At 35.7% G+C, this 24255-nt stretch overlaps 1 protein-coding gene across 20 annotated transcripts in view; it reads left to right on the top strand.

Annotated features, from left to right (window-relative positions):
* The window catches only part of LOC109095434 (RIMS-binding protein 2-like), a 151870-nt gene that overhangs the window by 53371 nt on the left and 74244 nt on the right, over nucleotides 1-24255 (top strand). For all 20 annotated transcript variants that reach the window (XR_006155335.1, XR_006155336.1, XM_042728978.1 and 17 more), the window contains exon 4: nucleotides 13177-13260. Coding sequence is in view for 18 of the 20 variants with exons in the window: in XM_042728978.1 (XP_042584912.1) it covers nucleotides 13177-13260 (84 nt within the window). In the remaining 2 variants the exon portion in view is untranslated. The remainder of the gene's footprint in view (nucleotides 1-13176; nucleotides 13261-24255) is intronic.

Consider the following 24255-nt stretch of genomic DNA (forward strand, 5'->3'; position numbering starts at 1 on the left):
GTTGAGGAGCAGCGAGTTGTCTGATGTAATTTCTCCGCTGTCATTGTGACTGTCTGTCCAATCAGCATCACACTGATGCTCATAGCTGCTATTTCAGACTGAAGCTATATTTAGTTGTTGGTGGGCATGTACAGCTGCCAGGATGTAGAAAGTGTACACAAGACTGCCTTTCATCCTTCTCCGCTCTGCTTGCTCTCATGGCATATTTTAATTCATAATTCACTAGACAAAATGTTATTATCTTCTAAAACAACATACTATCTGTGTTTGTTTGGCTTCGTCATAGCTTAAAGTCAGGGAGGAAGTGGAAATGTGATTGTCTGGGTGCTGTGTCTGGAATTGAGGACTCAAGTGAAGAGCAGAGAAAGGTCAATTTTGTCTGTCATCATTCTTTTCTATCCCCAACCTACATCTCTTTTCTCTTTCCTTAGCGTCTTCTTTTTTCATCCGTTCTATTTGAGGAGAAACAGTTTGAATGCTCGATTTCAAATTCAGATCAAGCCGAGGTCTAGTGTGAGATGTCAGACCTGTGACGGGTCATCTGATGTGTTTACTTTGTTTGTTGTTTTCTTGTTTATGAATTCTCTGGAGCGGACAACGAATGCTTTGACATTCTTGCCTCTTTCTCAGATAAGGACCAGTGAGCATGTCAACAGTTCCCAAGCTGAGAGCCTGTGTTTTTGCGTGTGTGTGTATGTTTTCAACTGATGCAAACAAGGCTTTGTAGTCTGTTTCTCCAAAAAAAAAATTTGTCTGAAACTGTTTATACCAAATTTTTTTTAGAAATGATCTCTTTGAATTTAAAAAGATTTCCCTCCATCATTCTTTTAAAACTTTTCAAAACTTTGAATTAAGCTATACATTTTAAAGGGGTAGTTTGTCAAGAAATGTGTGTGTGTGTATGTGTGTGTGTTTGCGCGCGCGTTTTCAAAGTCTAGGCGATCCAATGTTGGTTGCAAGAAAGAGCAGTTTAAATATTTTTCAAAATATCTCCTTTTTTTTATCAAAGTCTTGTTTACCAAGGCTGCATTTGTTCGATGAAAAATAAAAAAATTACAGCAAAAATTTTAATATTGTGAAATATTATTTTTATTTAAAAATAGTACATACATACATTCATGCATAACATTCTAATGTAATTTATTCCTGTGTTTTCAAAGCTGAATTTTCAGCAGATTGTTATTAAGGTCGTAAACAGTTCTTGCTGAATAAAAGTATTAATGGAAAATTCACTCAGTTTGGACCACAAAAAAAAAAAAAAAAAAAAAAACATCCTGCTAAATCCTTAGTAGCACTGTAAATTTTATGGCAAGTAGGCATGCTAATAAACAACTAGTTAATTGTGAGAATTGGTCCCTATACTAATGTATTACCTCATTTTCATATACATTTCCAATAAATGCCTGTTCGAGGCTTGACGCCACTTCCACTGTGTCTGTCTTGGCTCACCCCGCCACAGAGGCCCTGTGCAGCACTTTATCTCATGCTGCTCTCAGCTAGTTTGAAATGACATGCCACTTCAGGGCCTCGGGACATAAGAACAACCTGCTCAGAAGGTCTTGATTGCTGTGCAGTGACTGACAGCGCTGGATGAAAGCATGGCAGAAACCTGAGTCCTCGAGTGGAATCACTGATCGAGACACTAGTTTCCCAGCCAATCAGATTGAACCTGAGCATGTCACATTGGAAGTTCTTTTTTCATATGTGACAGTGACCTTCCAGCAAGTCATTGGCTGCATCCTGATTTCCATACGATCTGTAATAAAGGTAATATGCGATGAGGTTCAGTGTGTTACAGATCTGAAAAAAATGACTTCAAAGGTCATATACTGTCTCTGGTAGAAGCTATATTTTTTTGTGCTTATACTGTTATTGAATAAAGAGGAGGAACCTGTGGCAGTATCCCTTACTTTTCTTTTTGTATGTACTGATGTATGAATTTAAAGTGCACTGCTGAGTACTATGAATATAAACAAATGAATTATAATAATACATTTTAATGGAATATTTTACTCAAGAGTACCATAACAATGGTTCACGTGACTTGTGCCATATTCCAATACTCATATATCCGTATGATAGCTTTGTTCTTTTGATAACTTTTTCTAACTTGGAATATTGTCTGTTAAAAGTGATATGGACTATTTATATATTAATATTTTTATGGTTCTTTTTTTTCTGGTCTTTTGAGTCCTTAGGAAATGGCAGCATTTGTCACTGTGAGCTCTTGTTTTATCAGTCTCTCCATGATTTTGCAATATTGAGATTGCAAGAATTTCAGCAAATTTTATATACACACAGATATTTATGTAAATTAGTCCTATAGGCCTCCTAATGCCTGAATGCCTCATTTCTACAGATTTATATAAGCAGGCTATTATTTTACAGGATGTAAATAATTGCAAAAACAATATTACAACAAAAGAGGATAAAAATCAGTTTCAGTAATTAAGCTCAACACATTTAAAGGTTACTTCTCTTATGGTCTCAAATGATAATTTTGTAAATTCATAATGATTATTGGTCAGTTTCTACTACTAATCAGTGCACAAAAATAATGCTACAAACACCACTGAAGTGTTTCTGAAAAGCCATAGAAAATTCACTCATTTTGGATCAGAAAATTAGAAGAAGAAAAAAATCCAGCTAAATTCTTAAGTTATGGCAAAAGCTGTGTTTTTAAAGAAATGATCATTCTGTGTTCCACTAAAAAACTAACATTGTACAAGTTTGAAACAAGATGATGAGAAATAATGAGTAAATAATGACTATTTTACATTAACAAATTAGCTTGATAGCTGAATGCTAATGCTTACAGTACATTAGTAGAGCATGCAAAATTAGTCTTTTACAAATTCATAAATATGGACTTTCTCACCACCAGTCAAGTATGGTTGGAGAAGAATGCAAATTGAGATTCCCGTGATTGTTGTATTATATTTATTTTTACCAACCACATATTAATGATGAAGTTTTATTTTAAGTAGAAATGATCAAATATCAGCAGTAAAGAAGGAGGTTGTGTGTGTGTGTGTGTGTGTGTGTGTGTGTGTGTGTGTGTGTGTGTGTGTGTGTGTGTGTGTGTGTGTGTGTGTGTGGAGTGAAGGAGAGGCTGTTTTGAACTGTGCAGCGCCTGCAGTCCAATCTGTGTGGAGACCAGAAAATAAAGCAATTTGTTATCCACCGAGTCTCTGCAGGGGCGCCTCCTCAGCACTTTTCTTACTCACTGTGTGCATTAGAAAGAGAGAGAGAGACTGTGTTTGTAATTTCAGTTGTGATGTGCTGTGTGTATGTTACACTACATTACCTTAATTGGTCGGGTCTGTCTTTGTGTTCCTCAGTTAAACTCAAAGCAAAGCTCAAGCCCCTCTGAGTCACTAGCATGCTCAAATCTCAGCCCGCGCTCCCTTCATCTATATAATCCCAGAGGTAAGGCTGGTTGTGTTTGTTAGAGATAGAAAATTGAGTGTCAAATTGTTGCATAGATGCCACTCGTTTTTGCTGTTAATGTGCTGTTTGGGCAGCAGTGCTTTGTGAAGGTACCTGCTTATACTACAAAGATTAGCTCTCACAATAAACAGGTCTTTATTTGGTTTACTCCCACACTCATATTGTTCAAATAGGTCAAAATCCAAAAATTTTCCAAGGTGGCATTATTTCATAAATTAGTCTGCTTGATGTTTTAACTCATTAAGGCCAGTTTCAGTGAGTAGTTTCGTACTTGAACTAAAAACAAACATTTAGTTTGGCTTTTCGATGAAAAAGATCAAGTGGATGTTAGACAGAGATCATTAAGTGTGTGTGTGAATATGTTAGGCCTGTTCAGATGAGATCAAGAGCTTTTTAGAACCCTGGGAGAAGCACCTGTCTTCATTTAGAATCAGGACTTGAGTTAGAGAGGTTGTGTCTGAAACCAAAGACTGCTAGCATGCTTCCTCATTGCAGACTCAGTCAGCAGCTGGAAGTGAGGTACGTCCTAAATTGGCTTCTAAAGTGACAAAGTAATAAATTCAAGTGAGCTTTAGAGAATATTTTATGACTTCAGTGCTTATTTCTTTGTAGAAATAGAATATAAATGCAAAACAGCTCATTCAACTGCACTATCAAATTACATTTTTATTGTTTCAACCAGCTCCCAAAGTTTCATTTTATGCCAAAATTGAAAGAAAAAAAAATTTACCAAGTGTATAAATCTTAGTATGCAAGATGTGATGTGAACATTGGATGCTAATGAGCACCGAAGGAATGCTTTTCCACACCTTTGCAAATTGGAAGTTAAATTATTATTTTTTGTCATTAAAGCATTTTAAAAAGGTGACATTTGACTGTTTTTGTTATTTTGATACGTGCATTAAAGCTGGAAAGATTTTATTTGTATTTTTGATCTCATAATCATCAAATTAGATAACATTAGGCATTTTTGAAAAGAAAAGGCCTTTTTTTCCCCAAGATACAGGGCTGGTATTATATGTTTGAACCAGAAAACAAATATTAAAAAGGATTTATTTAAATAACATACTGGATCTAATGAAGAAAATCAAAATTAATTGCAGTTTCTGTCTTTGCTGTGTGTATATATGTGACATCATTTCTTTATAAAGAACAGCAGGTCCAAATGAGGAAATGCTATAGCTTCTATTGTTGTAGTATAAAGCTAATTATCAAATTTACATTTACATTTAGTCATTTAGCAGACACTTTTATCCAAAGCAACTGACAAATGAGGACAATAGAAGCAATCAAAATCAACAAAAGAGCAATACTATGTAAGTGTTGTGACAAGTCTCAGTCAGCCTAATGCAGTACACAAGGTTTTTTAAATATAATAAATAAAAAGAAAACAAGTAGATAAAAATACAAAAAAAGAATAAGGAATACTAGTGTTAGAGGGTCATTTTTATAATAAATCAAAAGAAAACAAGTAGTTAGGATAGAAATAGAATGGAGAGTGCAAGTGTTAGAGGGTCAAGTGTTGTTGTTTTTTTGTTTTGTATTGTTTTGTTTTAATAAAAAAGAAAACAAATAGATAAGTTTGTTTTATGTTGAAGATAGAGGGTCGAATGAAAATGGAAGAGATGTATTGTTAGCGATTTCTTGAAGATGGACTCAGCTGCTCAGATTGAGTTAGGCAGGTCATTCCACCAGGAGAGAACAGTTAATGTAAAAGTCTGGGAAAGTGATTTAGGCCCCATTTACACTGCATGGTTCAAGTGACCCAATTCCGATTTTTTCCTCTCATATGGCACAGATCGGATATGACAGGTGAACGTGTAAGCAGGATTCCGATTTTCTCAGATCGGATTCAGGCCTCATTCATATGTGGTAATAAATCGGATATGAATCGGATACGGTGCATTTGCGTGTGCTATGTAGCCGACAAATCGGATATTCCCCAGTAAATGCGAGTTATACGTCATTAAAAAAGTTGACGTCAACTTTCAGGTGGACACCACCAATGAGATCACATGACTTATTATAGGCGCGATGGAGGACGAAGGGTACACACAGTGGAGCAATGCGGAGGTTTCATGTCTTTTAAGTCTTTGGGGCAAAAGAGACAGTGCAGGCAAAAATGCAGGGTTGTTACAGAAATAAATCGTGTTTTGAAGACATTTCACAAGACATGGGGAGGCACGGTTTTAATTTTTTCTCCCGCCGTAAGAGACCAATGTTTTGCTGTTTTTGTGGAATTTCAAAATATTGTGAAAGCAAAACACTGTATATTTGCATCTGCATCCATTGGTATTTCGTTGTTTAAGTCCCTTTTCCGGGTCAGAACGTCTGGGGTAGTTTCAGCAGTTGGTACAAAATGCAAAAAATCCGGATACGGGTTAAAAGATGATGTAAGCGGGGTTATAGTCAGTTTTGGGCAAAGACGTGTAAACAATGAGCTCTTTGGGATAGGCATACAAAGCACCGTTTACTAAGTTCTGAAGGTAAGTCTGAAGTAGTGAATTTAGGTAAAGGGGTCCAGAACCAGTGTTGGTTTTGTAGGCAAACATCAATGCCTTGAATTTTATGCGAGCAGCTATTGGTAGCCAGTGCAAATTGATGAACAGATTTGTGACATGCATTCTTTTCGGCTCATTAAAGACTAATCTTGCAGCCACATTCTGGATTAATTGTAGAGATTTGATTGAGCTGGCTGGTAGACCTGCCAAGAGAGCATTGAAACAGTCCAGCTTGGACAAAACAAGAACTTGAACAAGGAGTTGAGTGGCATGTTCCAAAAGAAAGGGCCCGATCTTCCTAATGTTGTGTAAAGCAAATCTGCAGGACCGGGCAGTTTTGTGGTCTGAGAAATTCAGCTGATCATCAATCACAACTCCACGGTTTCTGGCTTTGAAGAAGTTATGATAGATGTGCCTAGTTGGATGGTGAAATTGTGATGAAGTGAGGTTTTTTTTTTAAAAGCACAAGCAGTTCTGTCTTGGCAAGGTTGAGTTGAAGGTGATGGTCCTTCATACAGCAAGAAATGTATGTTAGACATGTTGAGATGCGAGCAGCTATCTTCGGATCATCAAGATGGAATGAGAGGTAGAGTTGAGTGTCATCAGCATAGCAGTCATATGGAAAGCCATGTTTCTGAATGACAGAACCTATAGATGCCATGTAAACAGAGAAGAGAAATGATCCAAGAACTGAGCCCTGAGGCTCTCCAATAGCTAGATGTTGCGACTTGGACACCTCACTTCCAAGACACCTTGAAGAACCTACAGTATCTGAGAGGTAAGACTCAAACCACTGGAGTGCGGTTCCTGAGATGTCCTTTGCCAATAGGGTTGACAGGAGGATCTGGTGGTAAACCTTGTCAAAAGCAGTGGACAGGTCCAGCAAGATAAGTAATGAAGATTTGGAAGCCACTCCTTCCAGTCTTAGGGTTTCAACAACCGAGAACAAGGCAGTCTAGGTTAAATGTCCACTTCTTAAGCCAGACTGATTGCTGTCCAGGACACCTTTCTGTGTGAGAAAGGCAGAGATTTGGTTAAACACATCTGGTTCAATTGTTTTTTCAATGAAAGGAAGAATGAAGGGATACCGTTCTGTAGATTTCAAAAAAAAAAAAACTGGGTTTAGAGTGGGTTTCTTAAGTAGTGGGGTTATACAGTAAAATCATGTTTTAATATTCAGGGAAAAACACCAGTATGAAAGAATGTGAGTGATGTAAATTAATAAAATAATTTAACTCCATGATCATTTCTATAATGAATATAATTTTTTGTAGTTATGCCAAGCTCTAAAATATTTTATCATGTACAAATTATAAAAAAGTTTTTTTTTTTAAACTATCAGTATGTCAGTGTTGTTTTCCGTGTTTTACCCCTGTCCTTGTTCCTGAGTTTCCCTTTATGGTCATTTTCCTGTTCTTGTTGGTTTGATTGATTATTCTATACACCTGTTTTGTGAATTATTCTATGTATATTAGTTCCTGTTTGCTCCTTCATTCCTGGTCTGGTCAACTTTTTTACTAGTTGTTTGATTTTGCTCCTGAGTTGTATGTACCCTGCGTTTTCAGTATTAAACTCAATTCAAGTGAAGTTTGAGACTCCTCCGTTCACCCTTGCCACAACGGACCATGTCACAGTAATAGTTCACCCAAAAATGAAAACCTGCTAAAAATGTACTCAACCTCAGGTCATCCAGGATGTAGATGTTTGTTTCATAATGAGAACACATTTAGAGAAATGTAGACATTACTTGCTCACCAATTGATCCTTTGCAGTGAACAATGGTCAGTGGGGGGCCTTGGGGGTCAAAAAAGTTGAGAACCACTGTAATGACTAGCACTCATTCTGCCCTAAAAGGAAGCTTTTGTGTTTTATAAAAAAAAAGAAAAAAAGTTGTATTTGCCTTATGAAGTGGTTTTCTTATTGAGCATGTCTCCAATTGTCCCCAAGGGGAAGTGTTCTTAGGTTTAGCTCTCTTTTGGGCACAATTTTGTACACAGCATACCCTTCTTACTGGCTCTTTTGTGTGATCTTATTAATGGTCTTTGTGAATGCATCTATAAGACATACATGCTTTTATTTCATCAGTATGGTACATGTTTGCCGTCCCTACAATGAGTCAGACTGTGTCTAGCGTTGAGTGAAGCAGTCCTCAAGCATTGAGCTCTCACATACACTGACTAATGTAATTCAGTCTGCCTTTTCCAATGATCTGTGATCGGTAGCAGCTGAGAGGAGGAATAGAGTATGTCTGGACAACAGCCCGCAGACATGCTGAACAGACTCATGCTTATGAGTGCATGTGTGATCTCACTTATCTGTGCATGAATAAGCAAGTTTGGGGGTAGTTTTTATTTCATTGAGTATGGGAATAAGATGGATTAATTGTAGTGAGTCAGTGATTGATTTTTCATTTAAGGTTAGTTCTTTCATGACAACTCTCGGAGAGTTTAGCATGGTATTATACATGGCAATATTAATGTGTTTGGTCTTAGTGGAATAGATCTGCTATGCTGCTGCTGTGGCAGAGCAAGTACAGATACATCCTACTGCCAGTACATCCACAACATGCTGCTGTGAGCATGTACTAATTACTGCTGCTGCAAATATAACATATATTAAATAACATACATAAAATTATCCCATAGCAGATCTATACAGGTGGAGCTGGGGAAGGAGAAGGGTTACTGAAGCATGCTGCAACTGCTACAGCAAGCACTATCCTTGTAACTGAATGTTGAGCAGCGAGCTCATTGGCTGCTGCTACAAAATAACCAATCAGCTGTGCCAATGTTAGAGCCTATGGCTAGAGTTTCATGACAGAACGTTGCATTTAATTTGCGGAATGACTAAAAAAAATATTATTATTTTTTTTTTTTTGCAGCGTAAAAATATCTCAACATTTTAAAGCACCAAAACTTACAAAAAACAGTTTTATGCTGTTGACCCCAGGGAGTTAAAACACAAGAAAAAAGTCTTCAGTGGGATAAGAAAAATAAACACACAATTTTGCTTGTGTGAGAGGTGGTAATAGAGTATCAGTGACCTGTCCTTTAGCTGTGATATGAAGATGTTTAAACAACTGATATCTAGGATCAAGTGACACTGATGGAAAAAGTATGAGTTATGGAGGCCATCTGCAAATTGTTCTTTGCTAGGGCTGCAGAGATGTGTAATCTGAATGAAAGAAGATGACCTGAACTTTTGGCCAACAGAAAATAATGATGTACATGTCCCATAAATCATTTTAGTCTGTTTCTATTTAATATGAAACCATATTTTACATGAAATTCAAAGTAAAAGAAACATTACATTTAATTCACAGTTTATTATTTAATGTATGTTATTTCCATTACAGGATTTCATGCTGTATATTTGCAAACCTGGGCTAAACTTCTTATTTATATATTTATAAGGATATTATTGGACAAGAACTGTATGCAACAACCTTTCAACTGTTTGTCCATCAGTGGAAATTCCATCATGTAGAGCTGCTCTAGTTGTCTGATGTGCTTTTTCATAAGGGGTCAAAAATGGAGTTGTACCTGGGGTACCAATTAACGCTAGTTTCCAGATGGTTGCACAGCTTTGAACAGTGTTACACAGCATGAGAAGATGATAGGGATAAAGCATCAGAGTAAAGGCATTATATAAAAGGCTGATTATGCCTGATAGATCGTTGTACTGCATGGGTTTCTCCCTCCGTCCATTTAATCTCAGCGTGTGCTGTATCGATGTACCGTGTCAGCCGAGCCGGGCTGAACGCGAGGCTGCAGGGTTTTAAATGAACATCGGTGCTGTGCTTTAAGACAAATGACTGCTGATGAAATGTTAAATATTCATACTAACACTTACTGCCATGTCGGAGACAAGTTATCCACTGCTCTACAACAGCCATTAAACACCGGCACACCCCAGATCTATGCTGCCAATCTATATTATGTAACTCTGTGCTTCGCTAAACAAGTGCATGCAGTGGCAAACTGCAGAATGATACAGCCATTACTCTCTGGCATATCACAGACTCACTGTGCCAATTCATGTTATGTAACTGCACAAACGCACACTAAACACACTGACACTACAACATACACCTGAATCACAGGCTATGGAATCTGTAACTGTATCCAGTATCCGTTAATATACTGCACTGGACAGTGGGAATGTTACTTCCCTGTGATTTAGGTTGAGGTGAATAAGGACATGGGTTCAAATTCTCTCACATTTTTTCACACACACACACACACACACACACACACACACACACACACACACACACACACACACACACACACACACACCCGCACACACACACACACACACACACACACACACACACACATATATATATATATATATGTATATAAAATACATGCATCAGATGACATGGCACAATAATAGCCAGTCAGAACATATTTTTTATGTTAGATGCACACTGCTGTGCAAATGTTTGTGGTCAGTAATATATTTTTTAGAATTTTATTCCACAAGGATGCATGTTTTTTAACTATAATGTTACTACTTTTAAGACTCCTTAAAAAATGTAATGTTTTACACACAAAAAATTAACTGTTTTCAACACTGATAATAATAAGAAATGTTTCTTGAGCATCAAATAAGCATATTAGAATGGTTTCTGAAGGATCAAGTGACACTGGTGGAAAAAGTGTTTTTCACAACAACAAAAAAAATTACCAGTTATGAGTTATGGAGGCCATCTGCAAATTGTTCTTTGCTAGGGCTGCAGAGATGTGTAATCTGAATGAAAGGAGATGACCTGAACCTTTGGTAATGATGTACACGTCCCATAAATCATTTTAGTCTGTTTCTAACAGAAGCGATTATTTTTGGAAAGATGGATGTCTTCAGCCCAAAATGTTTGTTTGCAGTTTCTGCAATGCATGAGGATTCAGAAAATATCTTTCATAATGATGCTCTGCATTATGATATAACAGGATAGAAATCAACAGGTGCTCCTAAACACTGCTTGCCAATATTTTATTAAAGTTACAGTCTGTAAAAATAATTATAGAACATTAATGGCAATCAATTAATGAGGCTTTTTTTAAGAATTTATTTTTATGCCAAATATTTTGATAGCCTTTACAAATTAATGCAGTAAAATTGTAACCTTTTCATGGTAAGCTTATTTGCAATTAATACAGTTCATTTTATTATGTATATTGTTTGTAAATGTTTGTTTGGTTGAACCAGTAAAGGGTTGAATAGCTACAGTAGTATCTTTCTAACACAGGCTTTTCCATCCATTAATCCATGCGTCCATCCATCCATCCATCCATTTATCCTCATGGATGTTCGTTTATTATTAAAATTGGGTCTTCTGTCTCCCCATCCCAGGTGTCACTCAGCAGGATGGATGTTGCCGTTCACTAATACCTGCGTGCGCACTGACACTCACTCACACACAGCGTATGTCAGCCTCTCTTGAGACTGATATACCCATTATGAGGATGGGATGACCATCTGTAGCCCACACACATATATACCTACACCATCCCACAAACGGCCTGGACAACAGCACACCTGCTTCCCTACAGACCAATAAAGTCATTTAGCCATTGGCAGATACAGTGCGTTATGAGACAAAGTGCTGGAGATGTACCTGTACTTTGCCTATGATCCCACAGTGTGTGTTTGTGTATGTGTGTTTATCACAGAGGGGTTTAATTAGGGAATGACATCGCCAGTGGATCCTCATCAGTCTTGTACATATGTAACGCTGAGGTCTGAACATATCCACTGACATGACAACAAAACACGGGTCACTGCTTCAGCTGCACTTACAGTGAATAGACAGAGAAATGTTGTGTTTTACTGTATCTCATCATCGCACTTAAACCTACTATTTAAAGTGTTTAGTGTCATTTCTGATACAGTAGCGTGCTATTTATTTACACCAGATTGTTACTGAATGTTTTTTAATGGTAAATATGTAATATAATATATAAATATAATAAATGAATAACCAGACCATATGGTTTCAACACCAAATTATTACAAAAGTATTTAAATGGTAAATATTTACTATAATATAAATATAATATGATAAATGAATAACCAAACCAAATCATATGTACTGTATGTATGCAACACAAAATTGCATTATACAAATATTTAAATGGTTAATATTTGATATAATACATTGTTTTAATTATGAATTATTATAAGCATAGCCAGACCAAATCAAAATATATAATATTTATACATAACTTTAAATATTTACCATTTAGATCATTTTGATTTGGCCTGGTTATACTTTTAATAATTATTAGAAAAAAAAAGAAAGTTATTTATTCTGGTTTTATTCATTTAATAATAATTGAAAGAATATTATTTCAAGTATAAACAGATATTATTTATAAATCAGACCAAATTCTATTGTGAAATTATAAATATTTAATCTAATATTTCAGTCTAAAATAATAAATTAATAATCACCAGAACAAATCATATGTATGTATGTATGTATGTATGTAGCACCAAATTGCTTTACACGAATATGTAAAACATTTAATATAATATATCCTTTTAAATAATAAAAGAAGACTAAATCATATTATTAATTTTGTAACATCAGATTGTTACAAAAATATTTAGATGGTAAAATTTTGTATTGAAAAAAGTAGATTTTTGTAGAAAAAATTGGAAATGGCAAAAATATTCTCTATATATAATATGTTTTATATAAATGTTTTATTTTTTATATAAAGTGCTTCCATTTGGCTGTTTGGCTTTTTTGCAAGTTATTTATGTCATTTTTTTTTTCATTTCTTGTTTATTTATTTATTTATCATCATGTAATTGGTTTTGGAGCTTTATATACACATACTGTATGAACATGATTTTTACTTTAAATGTGTGCATTTTTCATGACTACTGTATGCGTGACCATTAGAACTGTGCGTGCATTTGTTTTTCTTTTAGTGGATTTGTATTTATAGTGACTTTTAGACATGCATTTCGCTGGTGGCAGTGCAATTGTACTATAGAGAATGTTGCTATTTATAGGTGGATGATGTACACGGGTGCCCACTGGCTCTGAGAATGTGCTACTATTTCCTACACAGGCACGAGGTCACGGATACATGTATACATACACAGATTGTGTGTTATGCCACATCATCCTCCCTGAAGAGCCACATCTACTCTAACAGCAAATTGAATCCATCTATCCATCTAACAGTATTTATTTTATTTTTTCTCTCAGGAGACTGAGATCAGCAGGAAGAGAAAGGAGTGTGAAGTCCTTGAGGAGGAGGTGAAGAAAAAGAGCCAGTCATGTCAAACTCTGGTGAGAGCCTTTACAAGTTCACATGTTATGAGAGGGTCTCACATGCTGGGTGTCATATCAAGACTCTTCTGAGATATTTAGTGGCTAGTCTTCCACCATACTGCGCTTTTGTAGTCGTGATTCATACAAGGCCATAGCTAATGGGACGATTTTAGGGGCCTACAGATATCCACATTAATGATTAAAACCTTGCATTTGGAATACTGTGGCCACATGAGCACATGTATGTGTGTAAGGTCAAATTAAGAGAGCTAGACTACAAGCTTTATGCTTTTAATTTAATTTAATTTATTTTTAACATCAAAGCGTGGTACAAAAATATTAAAAATATAAATATTTAATATAATATGCAAGTATAATAAATAAAATAATAACCAGACTAAATAGATTTATTTGTTTATTTACTTAATTCCTTTCTTAACACCAAAATGTGGTACAAAAAAAATTAAATGTTAATTAGTTTAATGTAATATTTAAATATAATAAATAAAAGAATAGCAAGGCCTTATTTATTTATTATAATAAATAAAAGACTAACCAGACCAAATAGATTTATGCATTTATTTAATTACTGAAATTCATTAATTTATAAAAATAAATTAAAAAAATATTTAAATGGTATATAATATATATTTATAATATAATATAAAAATAAATAACAGGCCAAGTAGATTTATTTATTTGTTTACCTAATACCAATTTATGTTACTAAAATATTTAAATGGTAAATATTTAATGCAATATATAAATATAATAAATAAAAGTCAAACCAAACCATATAGACTGATGTATTGATTTAATTATTTATTTTCACAAACTTTTGTGTTAGAATTTAATATAATATATAAATATAATAACCAGACCAAATAGGTTTATTTATTTATTTCCTGTTCTTTCAGTTGCCTGTTGGTTCAACAAGATTCTTTCTTGTCACTAATGTTTTGTTTGAGCATTACTTGTTTTGTTTTCATCAAAAATGGAAACTTTTTATAGTTTACATTACAGCTTATAGTTAGCGTGGCCATAGTCTCAGCCTCAGACATCACGCCCACGGACCGTTGGCTAAAAAAAAAAAAAGATGCATATGGGACACAAAATTGGAAACACTTTAGGAGTGTCGAAGTCGTCATTGGATTGGTTGAGTTCTACAGTATTTCCGGGAGACGTGTGTGTCGCGTTCTTTACCGTTCTGTCCGGAAACAAAGATGCCGTGACGCCAAACCCCCTCAAGAAAGAAGAAAGCCGTAGTGTCTACAACGGTGACGATGAGCGCTTATCAGGATCAACTAAACGCTGGAGATTCAAAAGTATGTGAAGTATTTGAAGTTCACGGCATAGAATCTATCAAATTTGTCCGAGAGTTTTACACACCGGTCTGTTATTATGGTGACATTTCCACGACCTGAAACATGACGCTGAACAAACGAACTTTGATTGGATGTTTGACATGTCAGTCAAACAGCCTCATGGGCGGGCCTTGGACAGTGAAAGCTGCCATGAACTCCAGACCTTCAGCAGCAGTCTGAAGGTCTGACTACGCGAGACTAGGATGGCCATATGCGCCGTTCATACAGGGCACGTCCTGGCCAAGATTTTAATATTGCCTAAAACATCCAAAGCAGTTTGACCAATAACATGCAGGTATTGGACATAATCGACCAATCGTGGGGCTGCGCGTGTGAAGGTGAGATCTACAGGGAACGATCAAAGCAATGTAAATATGCACACGTGTTTGTTCATACGTTTGACTTATAGCATCTCAGCCCACCGATAAAAAACCCCCAACAAAGTAGGTGCGAGACTGATTCGAAAGCATAAGGAGCCTTCTGCTCTGCTCTCCATAGCTCTCATAAATGTCACACAACGATCGACCTGCACAGTGCAAACAGCCTAAACCTGGATATTTTACGCAATATTAAAATCCTGGCTATGAACGGCGCATATGGCCACCCTACTTATAGTTTACATTTATTTATTTTCTTAAATGACAAAATGGCTCCTTTAACTGTGACCAGGGAACATGTATGATGCATTGTTCAAATTCACAACATTTGGTATTGTAGGTGGTGCAGGATTGTACAAGGGATCAAACAACCTTGTGGGAAATGGCCCACTTCTGCCAGCCCACCCCTGAGAAGCGTGTGCTTTAGTATAATAATTAGACTGGATTTTGATTGGCACGATACATTTTGATCCAGGGCGAACATTTTGGGGACTAAACAGTTGCTGATCAAGGTGTTTGCCTGACCGAAGCACATGAATGTTGGAAATGCTTTAGTTTCACACACATACATACTCAACACTCTCAAGGGCGTTTGCTCTCTTTCCCACTCTCTCTCGGTCTTTCTCGCTCTTCCCACAAAGCAGACATGGAGAGCTGACTCCAAGGTCCACTGTCAGGGGAAACAAAGCGAGCAGAAGGACAAAAAAGCAAGCGCAAAAGAAGGGGAAAGAGAGTGCGAGGAAGATGAGGGAGAGAGATAAAGAGTGCAGGTGTATGTACAGAGACTAATCGTCCCTGACTGCCAGGGAAGCTCTTTTAAACAGCCTCTCTCTTCTTCTGTATTCCTCTCACCTCAGCGTTCGGGAAAGACTTTTCATCCATTACACATGAGAGAAGCTTTGCCGGGGCTTTTTAGAGCTGAGGAAGACCTTTTAAGTGGGTCATGCCCCAAGTTTCACATTTTTTGGTCTTTTATGGAATTAATTGAATATGAGTTCTTGTATCATATGCTGTGAATTCAATACAAGCTATTTAAGTATTAATACTCTCAATGCTGATGTTGTATAGATACTCAGATAAAAATATTGATCCTAACTGTTTTAGATAATACTGTAATTATATTTATATTTTAAATAATAAACGTATGTTTATATTTAATATATATCCAGGAAGTTGTTATTGGTGAATAAACACTGACAGGGTAATTAGGAAATCTTGTATCACCTTAAAGGGACACATTATCACTTGCATAAAACATAAACATATAAATATATTTTAGAGAGCAGTGTAATAATATAGTTTATTTATTTGCCATTATTTAGTATTGTAAGCTTTGAGGTGGAAAAAAAGTCTGATAATTTACACTTAAGTTTATTGTAATCTATTATTGTAAAACTTTCATAATTACCTATTTAATCCTCATAACCAAAAAAAAAAAAAAACTCTAACCATCACAAAAGAACAATTTTTTTTAAAGTCTCTTATGCTTACCCAGGATTAATGTAGATGTTAAAAAATATAGTGAAATTGTGAAATATGATTTAAAATCATTTAAAATGGTTTTAAATGCTGTTTTCTATTTAAATATATTTTAAAATATGTGAAATGTATTCCTGTCATGAAAAGCTGAATGTTCAGCAATAAGTACTAATCCTCAGTGTCATGATGCTTAAGAAATCATTCTATTATTTGCTGCTAAAGAAACATTTCTTATTATTGTCATCAATGTTGAAAAAAGGTGTGCTGCTTAATATTTTTTTTAAAGGGGTCATATGATTTTTTTTTTTTAAAGATCATTAGTTTGTGTATTTGGAGTAACAGAATATGTTGACATGCTTTAATGTTCAAAAAACACATTATTTTTCAAATACTGTACATTATTGTAGGTCCTCTATGCCCCGCCTGTCACAAACGCGAAACGGTAGTTTATAAAATGCGTTGCTGTTCTGTTATAAGTAATCTTAAAGATTCCTAAATGCATCTACTTTCGGAAGGCCAAATAAAGTGCTTTTGCTTTCACCTAGATACACACAGCATCTCTCTGACATGGCTGCTTCAGCAGTAACTGCGGTTACTGAAACCACGCCTTCTATCTTTGAGTGAACATTTGGACGGCATTACGCAAATATTTCCACATAGTGATGTATAAATGTGGGGGCGTGTTTGAATGAATGAAGGGGGCGTGGCAGAGTCTTAACTTTGATAAAGTATATCTCTTTGGATTTGAGACTTAAGTCTTTGCAACTTTACAGATCTTCTTCATGCACCAAGAGCTTGAAACACTCCAAAGAGAAAGGAAAAATTGAAATTGCATCATATGACCCCTTTAAGTGTGATGCTTTTTTTTCAGGACTCTTTGAGTAATATTAAGTTCAAAAGCAGCATGTATTAGTCAACATTTATATGAAATAGAAATCTTTTGTGACAAAATGAAAGCGTTTACTGTCACTTTTGATCAATTTAGTGCATCCTTGCTGAATAGAAGTGTTCATTTGAAATGATTTCTTTTTGGGTGGTTTGTAATGATTTTAATTTATTTTTTGAAAACAAAATAAGTCATCCACATTTAAATAGCTAGGTAAAAATGCACGTTTGTCTCAGTAGGACACCCGTCTCTCAGTGTGTGAGAATCAGCAGTATAACTGTTTCTCTCCACAGGGGCTCTCTATACCACAGGAGGCTCCATTTTCACAGTAATGACTGCAAAAATACACAGAGCTTAGTCTCCTGACAGGTCTATACACACACAAACATTGGCAAAGCCTGATAGAAGTCTTTTTTCCTTCTTTATTAAACATTGTTTGTTGTGGATTGGCAGAACATTCATTCAAACTTCTATATCTGCCAGCCCACGTCCCCTAATGAGTGAACTACACCTGAAACATCAGCATTTTTCACTCCGATCCAGATGGAAGATCCTGAGATGTTATGGAACACAAACAGTTCAGTGTTTTCCTCTTTCTCTGAGCACTAAAGTGTAAAGCTGTCAGTTTTTGTGTGATACAACTGTGTTGTAAATATGTAAATATAAAGGTTTTAAATTCACGTGAAATAATGTTAGCATACAAAATTACTTTTTTTTTTACCTTTATAATACAGTGACCTAAAAACACTTACGGTTTAAAAAAAAAATCACATGATGAGTCAAAGTTCATCACAAGTATCTGAGTTTATATATTAATTAACATTAAACCCTTATGTATGTAAATGATGAGGAAAAAAACAAATAAAAAAAATTTAAATAATGCAATCCAAATTATTAAATAATATGTGATGTAACATTAAACCCTTATGTATGTAAACGATGAGGAAAAAAACAATGAAAGAAAAGCCATAGTTATTTCAATGAAATATGTGAGCTGTTGCACAGTATTCTGTAGGAAGTAAAGTGTTCTGGGAATGTAAAGATTCGATTTTTCACTTCCAGAAAGTTTAAATTTTACAGCATTTTACTGTAAAATTACATGAAATATCCCATTACATTACAGTGTTTCACTGCATAGAGTAAGGGAACTTACTTACTTGAACAACTTACAGGTTTTTCCCATAGCATTTTTAGTGTATTTTACAGTTATAAATCCAATTATTTGTATAAACATGGCAATGGTGTTGTTTTAATAAAACTGAGTAAACCTGATATTAAGAGAACCTTTCTATGCCTATATCGAGGACTGAGTTGCTGGAAAATTCCATCAGCATCCTCCGTGAGAGGAACCGTCTAAAGCAGGCTAAAGGTCTCCACAGTGCATTACACAGAAAGGATGCTATTACAGGGCGTTTAAATAAAGTTTAGTTCTAGTGAAAATCACTAAAATGCATATTTTTATCTCTCGTGACCTCTGCGTGAATGCAATCAGTCTCGTAATGTTCCCAGCGTACAACTTCACTAGCACACTGTGTTAAAAGATGGAGTGCAAAGCTGCAAGGGCCAAACTCAATTACCTAAAAGCTGTGTCTGCCAGCCTTTGGACCGTCTATGAGGTGCCCTGGGTTATTTGTGTAGTGTGTGTGCTGTTTTTTTGGGGGGTTTTTTTTATTATACATATACTTGCATGTTTTTGTGTGTCCATTAGTGGCAGAGTGAGCTGTTTGTCCCCTCAGCTCCAGCGGTTGCTTTTGTGCTTATTTTGTGCACTACTGAAAGGCTAATAAATGGAAAAAATACGAAAATAGACATGCTGTCCTTACATGATGTGAAAAGCAAAAAAAACACTTCAGAACTCAATGTCATGCTTTCTTCATGTCCCTCCACCACAATTGTGCACTCCTGTTATCCTTAACTGCTGTTGTTTTGTATGGGAACAGCAGCCTGTAATGTAAAGCTGTGGCTGGTGGCGTTGTATTGTGTCTTGGAAGGTGGGATGTTGGGACGGTCTCTCTGAGGGGACCATCTGCCTCTCTTCTTAATCACTCATCACATTTACATCTGATAGTTCCAGCCAGCCATGTAGTACATCATGCATGTGGCTACATGCATGTGTGATTTCATGCACATCCAAGAATGATTCCCGAACTGTTGTTTTTGGATGTGTCTGTGACATGTTTCAAATAGAGCTGGGTGATATTTCCATTACTGACATTTTAATGCACTTTTATCAGGCCATTAAGTTTCTTAAAGACCTTGTCATGCTACTTTTGCAGTCCTTGTCTTGTGAGTCAGAACTATGACAGCTTTAAGAGTGATGTTTTAAGAGTGTCTCTGATTCATCAAGAGTTGAGTTTGATACACCGTTGGAGTTTTATTCATTTCTGTGAATTTCTTCCAACTGCTGTTTCAATCATTATGTTGTGTCACTAAAAAATATTCCCTGCATGGAAAGTTTCACATATATATATATATATATATATATAATATATATATATATATATATATATATATATATATATATATATTTGGTTCATAAAATGTATAATTTACTCATGCAATATAATAATTTTCTTCCTTGTTTTCATTTTGTGAAGAACAGTGGGGAAAACATTCCCTTAATATTGTTACCCTAATTATTATTATTATTTTTATTTATTTATTTATTTAATATTGTATTGTATTTTTTAGCCGTGTATTTTGATTCAAGCATTAATAGCTGTTTGGTTAAAAAGAAGTTTCTTTGAAATAAAGAAATCCCGCCTTTGAAAGAATTTCATATACAGTATATACACTAATGTTCAAAAGTTTGGGGGTGGTAAGATTGAATGCTTTATTTATAGGCATTTATATTAACAGGAAAAAACGAATAATAATAATAATTGCAACAAAAAGAAACTTAAACATCCCAGAATATTCCCTCATTTCCCTCTTTGTGTGGTTTTAACAGCAGAAACAAATAGCTAACAGTTCAAAGACAACGGACACTATCTTCAAAACAACAAATAAATGTGTAGCAGCAATGTACATATGTAGGGTATAAGGTACATACATAGGAATAACAATGAGAAAATTATATATTAAATATACAAGTGAAAAAAATCGGTAAGTAAATGAAGAAAAATTAACCAACTTATACAGTACCTGCCTCAGGCTGTTCATTTTACCATAGTTGTAACTGATGTAAAATGCTATAAAACAAGGCAACAGATCATCAGAAAAAATAAATAAATGAATAAAGATGTAATATAATAATAAAAGAATTGTAATAATAATAATAATAATAAATAAATCAAAGTAGTTGAGTGGCACAGAGTCTGTAGGTCCATATTTGTTCCAGTGTTTAGGTACCCCCCCTCCCCCCAAGTAAATTGTAAGTCATCAAAATATGTAAAGAAGGGTGACCATGTTTCAAAAAAGTGCGTTTTGAGCCTCTGACAGCAAATTAGATTTTTTTCAAGCTGGATAAAATACATCACTTCTTTAACCCATCTATTATGTGTTGGGGGCTCAGCTTTTTTCCAATGGAAGAGAATTAAACGTCTTGCCAACAGTTTGGTAAAGGCAATTACCTTATGCATTCCTTTCGTAAGCACAGTGTCTTCAGGACTAGTACCGAAAATGGCTAAGAGGGGGTCAGGGTCAATAGAAACACCATATCTACAGTATCACTAAAAGATTTAAAGATATCTCTCCAAAATCCCTCCAATTTTGGGCATGAACAGAACATATGGGCTGTTGTGGCTGGTGAGTGTAGGCATCTGATGCATCCAGGACTAAATTCAATTTCAATTTTATTTGTATAGCGCATTTACCACAGCCTCCAGGCTGACCAAAGTGCTTTACAGAAGAGCATTATTACACATTACACATATGGAAAATAGACCATACAAAAATTTAAAACCACCCATTTAAAAATTTAACATATCACAGTAGTCAATACACTAAGGAAAATAAAAAGGTTTTTAGCAAGGACTTAAAAATAGACAAGGAAGGGGCCAGTCTAATCTCTAAAGGCAGGGTATTCTAGAGTCGTGGCCCTGCCACTGCAAATGCACGCTCCCCTCTATGCTTTAGTCTAACGCAAGGGACCACCAGCAAAGCCTGGTCACAGGATCGTAGGCTTCTAGATGGAGTATAAGGATGAAGAAGTTCAGATAAATAGACAGGAGCTTTGTTATGTTTATAAACAAAGAGGAGAATTTTAAAGTCTATTCTCTGACAAGATTTGAGTGTCACCTGCCCAATTACCGCTCTGTTAGAAATGAATGAAGAAAAACACATGTTTTCGTAGAATAGAACCCAGAGGCAGCATGTACAGAGAGAATAGAGAGGGAGCTAAAATAGAGCCTTGTGGAAGGCCACAGGTCAGAGGAGCAGGGGAAGAGGAAAAATTTTCCAGCTTCACTAAAAACTTTCTGTCAGAAAGGTATGACTGAAACCATTTCAGAGCGTTTGCTTTTAGACCTACCCAAGACTCTAATCTAGATAATAGTAAGGAGTGGTCTATGGTATCAAAAGCAGCCGATAAATCTAAAAGAATAAGAACCAGTCCTAATAGTAGGATAGATTCTAGCCAATTTTGAATTGGTAAAAATGTAGACTGTGAAGTATTTTAAAATGAATTATGGAATATGTTTTTTAAAATAAAATTTATTTCTGTGATGGCAGAGCTGAATTTTCAGCTGCTATTACTCCAGTCTCCAGTGTCACATGATCCTTTAGAAATCATTCTCTTATGCTGATTTGATGACTTTTTTTGATAAATAGAAAGCTCAACATTTGTTTGAAATCGAAATTTTAAAACATTATAAATGTCTTTACTATCACTATTAATCAATGGATCCTGAATAAAAATCTTAATTAATTTATTTTTTTTAAAAAGTGTCTAAATGAATATGATTAAAAAAAAAAAAAAACAATACAAAGAGATACAGTATTCCTAGCTTGTCCCTATTTGTCACATTGTCTGATTGGAAAGCACATGCTTTCTTGGAGCCAAAAATGGCAGTGGTTAATTTGGAGCAGGACCATCACCTAAAGCGTTAGATCAGAGATTATTCATGTGAGAATCAAACAGGCAATTATTTAATAAAGCATATGCAAATTGTATGTGTTTAGTATTTGCCTCTTAACTGGGTCAAAGATGATTAGCGCTGTGGCTATACCATTGTTAATTCATGTCACTGTTCTGTTTTTTTGTAAACATACAGACAGGGCAGTGCCTCTGGTATACCTTTTAGTATGTAGATGTGCGTTACTGAAGTGGCTGGTGTGACTTTGCCAAAGGGACTTATTCTTGCTTGTTCTATTTTAAGGTCATGCTTCTGTTGAGTGGTTGTTACAGAGAAGAAGGGACTGTAACTCAAACTGTAGATTTAGCAACATGCTAAAAAACAAATTAGCAGTCACGTAACAATGGCCCGGCAACCACTTTAATGATATGTGACGAATTTTGCCTTTGAAAGCACCACTCAGATTTTCTTCATAAAATTAAAAACCCCTTTATGACCTTAATCACAAACTCATAATCTCAGTATTGCCATATATCAGGCTCATTGTAGCATGAATCCTGGTGTCAATGGGAATACGCTAGCTCTCCCTTGAACAGAGCGCTTGCAAAGAGAGAGAGAGGTGTTTGGTGAGCAAGCAGAACGGATTGTGTCGTCTCAAAGGTCAGTGGTGCTTATTTCCTGGAAGGGCCTGACATCCATTACCCTCTCTTCGACTGGACATCTTCCACAAAGCAGGATGTCTGGCTACAACACCATCCAAAAATAAAATTCACCATCTTATTAGGTCCGGTATTCTGTCACGATACTGCTGTGCGTGAGTGAAGGAGAACAAAGACGGAGTTTCACAAATAACAGTCTTTAATAATCCACAACCAGGGTAACACAGGGCTGGCCGGAACACACACATAGCACTTGTATAGATGACAAAGGAACCAAGGGACAGACAACACTTTAAATATAGAACTAAACGAGTGTAATTAACGGGACACACCTGAACCAAAAGACTAATCAAAACGAGAGGAAGAAACTGGGTCACGGGGAGCACATAGGTAGATAAACACATATCTATACATACTGTATGCACTACCTATTCATGTCATAATATCTTGATTTTTAATGTATATATATTTTTTAAACTTTAAAACTACATTCCTGATTCTGTGCCTTTTTGTAATCATAATATACTGTGTCTTAAACGTATGAACAATTCTAATAGTAACAGGTTATTGTTCATAGCTACATCTTTTATTTTCTTTGGAGATATGCCCAACTGTATATTTTTAAGTAGTTCTCACTGTTCTTTATGCAATACAAAGTTCAATACAGGCAAGCACAAAAGTAAATATTACATTATTTCCAGTATTATGTTGTTCTGAACATAATCATAAAACATGTTCTGATGCAGAGAGCAGAGGGTTCCAGATACAAGTGTGTGTGTAATTAGTGTATGCTTCACTTCTAATACATTATTAGCAAGCTCTTCCAGCAGAATGAATAGAATGTTTTTGTAACGACCTCCCTCATGGCATCCCTCCCTTTTTTACCATTTGTTTTTTTCATAATTTGCTCATGCAAATGATGGTGCTGCAGAAACTGTGCTGAGTCTCCTGGGCTGCTTCATGCAATTTGTTAGTGTTAGGCATTCGATGTGAATCAAGTTTATATGTGTCTAATCTGTAATCATTAGCTCTCTCGCTCTCTCTCTCTCCTCTACACCGGGTCAATCGAGGCTTAGTCTATCATCCGTTCAGAGTTTTTTTGGATCGATGTTCAGAGAGTGGGCTGCCAATGCAATCATGTGCAGCTCAGGAGAGATTGGAAGTGACTGCAGCGAATTGACGCTAGTTGAAATGACAATGGCCTTTCGATGAGAGAGAATGGAGAGAAATGGA

This window comes from Cyprinus carpio, chromosome B8 (assembly GCF_018340385.1).
Source record: "Cyprinus carpio isolate SPL01 chromosome B8, ASM1834038v1, whole genome shotgun sequence".
NCBI classification, from domain to species: Eukaryota; Metazoa; Chordata; class Actinopteri; order Cypriniformes; family Cyprinidae; genus Cyprinus; species Cyprinus carpio.